Genomic DNA, 10,559 nt, shown 5'->3' on the forward strand with positions numbered 1-10,559 from the left:
GCATCCCTAGGACATGTCCTAGATCTCCTCTTTCTATGCTATCTCAATGACCTCAAGTCCCATGGGTTTCATGATCTAGGAAGATCAGTCCAAGATGTATATAGACAACATTGATCTTTCTATCAAGTTATCTCCCTTATCACCAATTGCCTATTGGATATTTTAAACAGGACATTCTGTAGGCATCTCAAACAACACATCCAAAAGGACATTTCCCCCCCAAACCCTCCTCTCTTGAGGATTCCATCATCCTTCCAGTCCTTCGGGCTCACCATCCAGGTGCCACCTCACTCTCTCACTCCCCCATATCCAATCTGTTGCCAAAGCCTTTCAATTCTACCTTTGTAAAATTTCTCATGTATATGTCCCCTTTCTCCTCTGACACTTGCCATCACCCTGGTACAGGCCCATATCACCTAACACCTGGACCATTGCAATAGCCTGCTGGTTGGGGTCTCTGCAACAAATTTCTCCCCACTCTATTCTCTATTCATCTGTCCAAGTGATCTTCCTCAAGTGCATGACCATGTCACTCCCATACTCAATTAACTACAAGGGCTCCCTATTACCTATAAGTCTACCTATAAACTCTACTGTTTGGTATTTAGATTTTGCCCCTTCCTACATTTGAACCTTATTACCTTACTCCCTTTACCCTACTCTATGGTCCAGCCAAATTAGCCTTCTTGGTGTCTCTCCTACAGGTCCCATTGCTGGGGGTGAAAACAAAAGGCGAGGAAGCTCCTGGGGGGGTTGGGAGGGGAAGTGGACAAGCATTTATTAACCACTTACTATGTGCCTGGTGCTGGGCTAAGTGCTTTACAAATAATCATATTTTGTCCTCAAAATAACCCTAAGAGGCAAGTGCTATTATTACTCCATTTTACAGCAGAGGAAAATGAGGCAAACAGAGGTTGATTTGCCCAAGGTCACAAAGGTACTAAGTATCTGAGGCTGGATTTGAATTTAGGTCTTAAGGCTCTAGGCCTAGCTGACAAGAGACTTTATCTTTGTATCATCCTCAATTCAACAAAGATGAAAATACCTGCTATATGTGCAAGGTATTGTGCTGGGTACTGGATCCTGAGGCAAAAGCCTTTGAAGGGCTCACTTTCTACTTATGTGATACAGAATATTCAAGACGTGTGCCCACAAATCCAGTCTTATGAGGGAGAGACAGCTGACAGCTGGGAATGAGGTCAAGAAAGGCTTTGTGTAGGAGGTGGCCCGTTGGAAGGAAACCAGCAGAAATGAAGCTGGGCGGTCACAGGAGACAGAATGTCATCAATGGGCAGGAGTTAGCAGTATGAGTCGACTGGAGCAGAGAGTGGAGTGAGTGGGTCAGTTATTGGAAAGGTAGGCGGAGCCAGCAAGGTGAGAGTCTTGAAGGCCTGGTCAAAAAGCAATAGGGAGGGGGCAGCTAGGTGGCACAGTGGAAAAAGCACTGGCCTTGGATTCAGGAGGACCTGAGTTCAAATCTGGCCTCAGACACTTGATACTTACTAGCTGTGTGACCCTGGGCAAGTCATTTAACTCCCATTGCCCCGCCCCCCCCAAAAGGGGCAGGGAAGGTTTCTGAGCAGTGGAGGATAATGACATGATTAGCTGTCTCCTGGGAATAGTAATCTGTGTTCAGCTGTGTGAATGATAAATCGGAGAGGAGAGAGACAAAGTAGGGAGCCTAGCAAAGGCTTGTTGAATTGAGTTGAATGGACAAAAAGACAAATTAAGGGTCAATGGAAGGAGAAATAGGTTTATAATGCTTAAAGCTATCCTGAAGGGGAATGGGCTGACTCAGGAATGTTCCTCTTCAATGGAGATTTTACAGCAGATGTGAGTTTTAAGTCTGAATAGGACTAGATAAGAACCTCTGAGGATCTGCGAGATTTTATGATTCTTGGGGAGTAAGGCCAAGGATGGGGAGCAACTTAGGGGCCAAAATCACTCCCTCCCCCCATCAATGAGGCTCATGCCAAGCTCTAGTTGAGTATCATCTGAAGAAATCATCAGAAGGTACATGTGGGTGGTTTGTTACTGTTATCCTGTTTCTCCTCAGCTTTGGGAAGGCAATTGTAGGTGCCAAAAGCCGGCTCCGGAATGAAGACCGAGAAGGCTTGGGCGAATTCTATCTCTGGGGCAGGCACCTTTCCATGGGTTACCTGAATAATGAATATAAGACAAAAAAGGCCTTTGACCAGAAAGGTTGGCTGCACACCGGAGATATGGGCTTCCTGGATAATGAGGGCTATCACGAAATCACCGGCAGGATAGAAGGTAACTAAGAGGAAGACCCACCAGTCAGCTTTCTGTCAAAAGCTTTTTTCTCCCTTGCTTAAGGACTTGTGAATGGATGAAAGACCTAACAAAAGAAAAAGCATTTGTGAAGCTCTTACTATGTGTTGGGCATTCTGCTCAGTGCAGCTGGGTCAGTTTCTGCCCTAAAAGAATTTCTATTCTGCTAGGGGAAGAAAAGATAGATGGGGGACTAAAAGGCCTGGGTGGGTTGTTTGGTCAGAAAAGTCATGGGACAATGGGTGGAGTTAGAGCGCAATATACTGCCCAGGGATGGTAGCATCAACTGGATTACTTCTCCCAAATGAGGAGAGAGGAGTCCTCCTGGTAGGAAGATGGTTGAGGAACAGGAAAGGCGGGAGGGGGGGGGGGGGGAGAATAAGCATTTATATGGTACCTACGAGGCACTTTTGCAAATACCATCCCATTTGATCCTCACGACAACCCTGAGAGGAAGGTGCAAGTGTTCTCTCCACTTTACAGTTGAGGAAAGTGAGGCAAACAGAGGTTGGAATGACTTGGCCCTTGGCTAGGAGGTATCTGCAGTCACATTTGAACTCCAGTCTTCCTCACTCCAGGCCCAACACTCTATCCTCTTTGCTACCAGTTGTTTCTGTCTGTAGCAGCCAGCTAGATTCTGGGTTAGACTAGTCACAAAAACCAGAAACCCAGGAGCCCAGGGAGGTGCTGGAGTGCCCATTTGGAGGTGGGCACCAGCCAGCAAGTCATGTCACTCACAGCATCACCAAGTCAGAGCTAGAAGGAACCCCTGAGATCATTGAGTCTGACCCCTTTACTTTATAGAGCAAGGACCTAGGGGATTTAAGTGGTTCCCTTGAAGTCATGCAGGTAATAAGCAGGAGAGCTAGAATTCAAATTCCAGTTCTCCAATCTAAATCCTCATCTATTTTCACCCTACCTCGCCCCAGCGTCATATGACCTGTCAGATACTTTAAAAAATAAAACTGTAAACCTCATTAGTAAGAACACAGGAATTAAGGCAGTAGGTTTCACTAATCTGGTCATCTTTCTCATGGTGCCAAATTCTGGATCAATTGGTAAGTGCTTCCAGAAACTGCAAGCAAATTGATTATGTAATTGATTCACTTGCTGCCACCCCACCCCACCCCCATGTAGCTTTCTGATGTTGTGGCCTTTTGCAGAGAAATGCTTGAATTCTTCTGACCTGGTTAGTCCAACATTCATTTTATAGAAGGGGCAACTGAGGTCCAAGAGAAGAAAAAACACTTCTCCAAGGTCAAAGTGAGTTGATGGCAGGACCAGAGCTAGAGCTCAGGGTGTCCTCACTTCTTGCTCAGAGCATTCCCCACCAGGACTGTGAAAAGGATAGACACAATTCACATTGGCAAAGCAAATAATGCTCTATGAAATACTTTCCTCTCCTCACCTGGTGTAAAAAGTACTGTTTTCATTTTATCAATAAGAAAACTGTGGCCAGGAGAAACAGTGAGTTGCCCCAGGCCATATCGAGTAAGTGTAGAAGCTGGAACTCAACCTCAGATTTTTTTTTGGCTCCAAGAGCAGTATTCTTTATACTTCTCTATATTGCCTCCAGGATGGGAGTGATAAAATGGACAAGAAAGTACTTTACAAACAGTGAGTTTTGTAAAATGTGAATTGCTCTGCAAAGGGTAAAAGGCTCGGTAAAATTTGGATTATTATGTAAAGTGTTCTGTAAACTGAATTGCTTTATAGATTGTAAGAGCACTGGGGGAATATTAATTATTCCTATCTTGAAGAATGTGGTTGTTTTATTGACAAATTCTCCTATGTCCTAAAAGTCTTTTTTGTTGTTGTTGTTACTCTTTCAGAAGTTATCATTACCAATAGAGGGGAAAAAATCTTTCCTGTTCCAATTGAGAATATGCTGAAGGATAATATACCCATTGTCCACTATGCTATGATCGTGGGAAACCAAGCCAGGTTCCTGAGTGTATTGCTGACACTAAAGGTCTTTTGCTTTATTAACTGGCTTTTATGGGACACTGGGTAGGGGTGGTGGTGATATCCTTACTGAGCCCTCCACTCTTCAGTGGGGACAGAGTATACCTAAAACCCATGGTCAGCCTAAGCAATGACACCCATACCTATATCCTGCCACTTAAGTGTTACACCGAGGTTCTGACCCACAGATCTGAATTTGCTATTCACAAAACAGGACAGAAACTTGAAGCACATGTTATCAGTCAGCATTCAGTGACTACTTGTATTGTGCTAAGGGTTCAGGGGCTACAAAGTATGCCCTGCCCTCAGGTAGCTTACATGACCAGAGAAGTGCTGTTTTCAAAGCACTATTCAGACAGCTCCTCCTACACCAGATCTTTCTGGATCGCCACTGCTTCCTTTTGCTAGTAGTGCCCCACCTTTAAATGACCTACTTTGCATTTTATTTATTTTGTATTTATTTCACCTGCCAGGGGCCACATTGGGCTGTAGGTAAAAGGACAGCCTTTGAGTTTGGATGACTTCCCTCGATGGTCAAGGTCCCCCTCTGACACATGCCAGCTATATGATTCTGGGCTGTTCACTCTCTTAGGGTCCTAACGCCCCAGGGAACTCTCTTAAGAGTGCTGATCCAAATTGGTAAAAGCATTTTCCCTATTGGGAGTTCACCTACACTAATGAAATCACTTGCTCCAGTTCATTTACTTATTATTATTATTTGGTGAGATAATTGGGGTTAAGTGATTCGCCCAGGGTCATACAGCTAGTAAGTGTTGGGTGTCTGAGGCCACATTTGAACTCAAGTCCTCCTGAATCCAGAGCTGTGCTCTATCCACTGCGCCACCTAGCTGCCCCTAGTTCATTTACTTATACAGGTCATCCCAAAAGTCTTAGTGAGGTTTAAAGTTTTTTTGTTGTTGTTTTTAAAATTTTAAATGGCTCAAAACAACACAGGACACCCTCTCTATAAATGTGGGTTTCCTTTGATGGAACAGTTCCTTGAGGGTAGGAACCATTTTGGTTTTGTCTTTGTTATCACCAGTGCCTGGCACATTGAACACAAGACGCTCCATTTCCAGGCATGCTGTCTCCCATGTCTCTCACTCATCTTTATCTCACAGCTTCCCTGACCTTCTCAGAGAAACCTTTTCAAAAATCACCCTTAATGCTAGTGATTTTTCTCTGTTCTCTCCAGTTTTGCTTGTTTGTACCTAGTTATTTCCACCATTTAAGAATGCCTCATTGAGGGCAAGGACTATCTTTTATCTTTGTACGCTCAGATTGAGTTGGCACATAGCAGGCACTTTAATAAAGACTTGCTGACTGACTGGTTTGCTGAGTACCAGGGAAACAATGTAGGCAGAGTCCAATAGGATGATTCTTGGGGAGCAAGTGTGTGTGTGTGTGTGTGACAGAGAGAGACAGACAAGCTGATTATTTTGACCCATCTCTGGACAGAGAAGTCCTTGGCTTTGGAGCAAATCTTCCTGTCCATCATTGTAAACATATCCAGGGTGAGGGATGAGGGAATGTTATGGAGGGAAGCATTCATTGCCAGTAAATGTGGATGATTTCTCCCACAGTGTGAGATCAGTGAGGATACAGGCGAGCCCCGTAACGTTTTGACACAAGACGCCATCCATTTTTGCAGAAAGAATAATAGTAAGTCCACCAAAGTGACAGACATTATAAATAATCAAGACCCCATCATTGACGCAATCATACAGAAGGCCATCGATGCAATCAACGAGAAAACTGAACTTGAGTCTCACAAGATCCTCAAATGGAAAATCTTAGAGAAGGACTTCTCAATTATGGGTGGAGAACTAGGTAGGTGGGGGCTACTGTTCTCCCTCCCAAAACCCTGAGTGGGGGACTTTAGAATCCTGGAATATCAACTGGAAGGCACCTTAGAACATAGCTATTAGAGCTGGAAAGGAACTTAGAATATAGATTGTCAGGGCCAAGTGGGTCCTTAAAACATAAAATTCCTGGAGCTAGAAGGGCCCGCAGGGATCTCAAGTTCAACACCGCCTGTCCCCCTTTACAGTTCTGGGGGAAACTGAGGCCAGGGAGGAGAAAAACTGACAGCATGTTCAATAAACCAATGTCAGAATCAGGACTACAAGTCACAGAGTTCCTGATTCCAGACCTCCCTGGGTTCTTTCTTCCAGACTGTAAGCTTTGAAGGTTGGGTCAATTAGGAAGAGTGGAATTGTGAGTAAAGTCTAAGCAAGTTGATTCTTAAAATTAAATCTGCATTATTGATATTTTCTCCATCAACTTAAGTCTAGATGGCCAACAAAACAAGAAATCAAGCCCCAATTTGTAGTGTTTGAGATTCCCAAGGTGTACATTCTCCCATTGAAAATTTAACTATTGGGGGCAGCTAGGTGGTGCAGTGGATAAAGCACAGACCCTGAATTCAGGAGGACCTGAGTTCAAATCTGGCCTCAGGCACTTGACGCTTACTAGCTGTGTATGACCCTGAGCAAGTCACTTAACCCTCATTGCCCCACAAAAACAACAAAAAAGAAAATTTAACTATTAACAGCTGGGTCCACCCCTGGTCCTCCCTCTACCTCTTTATTTAGTAATGTTGGAGAACTTGGGTTCCATAAACTCCTCAGCAGATATGCCCTGAATGGGTTGCATATCCCAGTTGGAAGTGCCCATAGCATTTAGTCCAATCCCTTCTTTTTATAAATGAGCAAATTGAGGCCCAGAGTTGGAATGGGCTTGCCTGTGGTCCCACAGAAAACAGAAGCAAGATTCAAATATAGGTCCTCTGGACTTGGGGGAGGTGCACACAAGCGTGGTGTGTGTGTGTGTGTGTGTGTTGAATGTGATAAGACACCCATTTGGTCAGAGCTTAGGGTTCAGACAGGTGAATGGGGAACGGAGCTAGAGATGTGGGGAGGTATGAAGTCAGAGGACCTGGGTGCAAGTCTTGACACTGTCACTCATTTCTTTCCTTTTTTTTTTTTTTTTTTGGTGAGGCAATTGGGCTTAAGTGACTTGCCCAGGGTCACACAGCCAGTAAGTGTCAAGTGTCTGAGGCCGGATTTGAACTCAGGTCCTCCTGACTCCAGGGCTGGTGCTCTATCCACTGCGCCACCTAGCTGCCCCAACACTGTCACTCATCTCTAAGACATTGGGCAAGTTACTTAAAACCTCTGGGCCCGTTTCATCGAAGGGAAAATGAGGGGATGCCTTTTCAGCTCTAGGTCTGACTCTATGAAAACAACTCTTCCATAATGATTATGTAAATTGGTCTCTGTTTTGTTCTGTCCTTTAAAGTCTTAACCTGGTACTACGTTTAAATAATTGGATGTGGTTGAGAGACCTGGGCTAGGAACCATCACCCGCAGGCGCATGACCCCAACCAAGCAAGTCCATCTCCCTTTGTAAAGTAGGAATGGTACCACTTGTACTGCCTTTCCTTCTAGTGTGCTGGCTTTGTAAACTGGAAAGCACTGATAACGTAAGCTGCTATGATCCTTTTGAAAGCTTTTCAAGCACAGACAGGTAGAAAACGCCCCCCCCCCCACCCCAATTTTCAGCATCCCTGCAATTCCATCAGTGAGGTTTCATAAACAGTGGTCGATTTGACTTGTAGCAGCGTGGACATTCCCTCTATCGGCACAGCTCACAACCTACCCGTACTTTCTTAGCTTGTGGAATGTTTGCCCACGTCCTTCCATATAGCCCCCGTGGCGGATCTGCCCCCTGCTCTGGGTTTCCCATGGGTATCACTGAGGCATGTGAACAGCCCTGCTTGCTTTTTGGCTCCTACAAATTCTTGCTCATGCTACCTCCCATATACAGATGTCCTTGATGACAAGCTGTAGCCCGCTTATGTTGCCCAGGTGTCTTTCCATTCTTCTTGGGTTCCCTGCAGGTATGATTCTCCTGACATCCTGGTGTCCCAGGATTCAGTCATATGATTAGAAGAACAGTAGCGGGGCAGCTAGGTGGCGCAGTGAATAGAGAACCGGCCCTGGAGTCAGGAGGACCTGAGTTTAAATCCGGCCTCAGACACTTAACACTTACTAGCTGTGTGACCCTGGGCAAGTCACTTAACCCTAATTGCCTCACTAAAGAAACCAAACCAAACCAAACCAAAAAAACAACAACAAAAAAAAGAAGAGCAGTAGCAGCAGGATGTCTTGCCTCTCTGGTCCTTTCAAATTTACAAAATAGTGAATAAGGTATTATAAGAATTATTATCCCATTTTATAGAAAAACTGAGGCTTAAAGAGGCAGTAAGAACCCTGGATTTGGAATCCTGGCTCTTATATTTGTCAGTTGTGTGATGGGACAAGCCATTCTTCTCTGAATCTGTTTCCCCCTATGTAAAACAAGGAGCTTGGACTTGGTCTCCAACATCCCTTCCAGCTCTAAATTCTCTGAGGGGAAGTGGTGTGCCCAAGGTCACTCAGATGCCAGAGCTGGAATTAAAATCTAGGTTTTCTGATTCCAATTCCTGGGACTCTTTCTTATAAGCCAGCTCCTCATATAGTACTGTTAGATCAGTCTTATCTCTCACACACAGACACTTACAAGCAAGCACCATAAGAGAGTTTTGTCTTTTTCCTTTCTGTCCTGAACAAGCCAGCAACCACGCTGGAGGAGCCTCAGTCTTGATAGGATCTATCTGCTCATTGTCCTTCTCTCCCTCAGGTCCAACCTCGAAGCTGAGACGGTTACAAGTCAGCAGAATGTATCAAACGATAATCTCCGATTTCTCTATCTAGCACTCACTGTGGTCTGGGTGTCCAGGTTTCCACTGACCAGCAAAGGCTCCCTTTTTTACCACTCACATGTAGCTTGATGAAGAACATGAAGATCTTGAATTTGTCACCATGCTTCCCTTCCTCTTGGAGAATAGGTTTTAAAATAAAACTCCACCTTCCACAGATCAGGGAAGCCTCTGTCCTGGTTTGATCCAGCCCAGGGTAGCATTACTTGGTCTCTATAACTCAAAAAATGGTAAGTCATTTATTCTGAGAGTTCAAAGGAACTAGGATATCCATGTGGGACTCACTCCACCAGCACAGGTCCAAGTGCCCCCATCCTGTGTAAATCTTGGTGTATATCTTTCCAAAAATCCCATTTAGAGGATCTGCCCTGCTATACTGTATACTTTTCTCTGGGGCTTCAGATATTTGGTGGATTCTAGTGCCTGTTAGCACCTCTCTCCAGACGATCTCCTTTTAGTCATACCTGCCACTTGTCGATGTTTTTGGTGAAAGCATTTTTCCCTGACCTGCTGATCCATTTCACAGATGCAAGACAACATATGAAAACAAACAAAAAGCTGGAGTGAATACCCCCATAGAGCTGACTTTCAAGTGTGGAGACCAAATTCATAAATTCAGGATATTGACAAACCTGAATGACATCTTAATTTTCTTTGTTGCTACCCTCAGCTCTGGGAATAAGCAGGTTTTTTTTGTGGGGCAATGGGGGTTAAGTGACCTGCCCAGGGTCACACAGCTAGTAAGTGTCAAATGTCTGAGGCTGGATTTGAACTCAGGTCTTCCTGAATCCAGGGCTAGTGCTTTAAGCACTGCGCTATCTAGCTGCCCTATAAGTAGGTTTTTTAAAGTCTCACAAACCATAGCCCCCAGACCATGAGAGCAGATGCTCATTTCTGTGCATTTTAATGATAAATTTGCCACAGGGCAATGACTCAGCCATTAAAACTCTTGAGGATGGTCTACCATGTGCTCAAATTAAAGAATTACACAATCCCAGAACCCAAGAGGCCTTCCAGCCCAACCCAAACTTGAATGAGATCCCCTCCACAAATGCCAACAAACGGTCATTCAGCCTATGCCTGAAGACCCCAAGTGAGGGTGAAACCAGGCCCACTTCTCATTAGGAAGTTGTTCCTTAATCTGTAAAGCCAAAATCTACCTCCTTGCAAATTCCAATCACTGTGATGTTTATGGAGAATATTCACACTGACAAAATGACACATCTTGCACGTAAAACATGATTTTAACGCCTTTCCCAGAAGGATCCCCATGAATTAGCAATCTGGGACCCTTCACCTGAGCTGGCATTTCCAAAAATAAAAAACATTTAAAAGGGGGGGGGGGGACACAGAACACCCAAAGGGGCGGACTAAGACAATGGCTAAGAGCTCAAAGCATTAATAATTGACCTCAGCACTCCTCTGCTCAGGTCTGAGACTGGGGTCAGGCCACATGGATAGATTAAACCCAAGGAACTGAGCTCAAATCTCACTGGCTTCCAAACCTCATGGTCTCTGTAAGGGCTTAAGAGTTAGCTCC

General features: G+C 44.7%; 1 protein-coding gene across 1 annotated transcript in view; it reads left to right on the plus strand.

The window, feature by feature from the left end:
* Positions 1-9,014, plus strand: part of LOC122745429 (long-chain-fatty-acid--CoA ligase ACSBG2-like) — a 57,678-nt gene extending 48,664 nt beyond the window's left edge. Inside the window, 4 exon segments of the mRNA XM_043990732.1 lie at positions 2,057-2,274; positions 4,125-4,264; positions 5,841-6,087; positions 8,941-9,014. Of these exon segments, the coding sequence (XP_043846667.1) occupies positions 2,057-2,274; positions 4,125-4,264; positions 5,841-6,087; positions 8,941-9,014 (679 nt within the window).
* The last annotated feature ends 1,545 nt before the right edge of the window (positions 9,015-10,559 follow it).

Source organism: Dromiciops gliroides, chromosome 1 (assembly GCF_019393635.1).
Source record: "Dromiciops gliroides isolate mDroGli1 chromosome 1, mDroGli1.pri, whole genome shotgun sequence".
Classification (NCBI taxonomy): domain Eukaryota; kingdom Metazoa; phylum Chordata; class Mammalia; order Microbiotheria; family Microbiotheriidae; genus Dromiciops; species Dromiciops gliroides.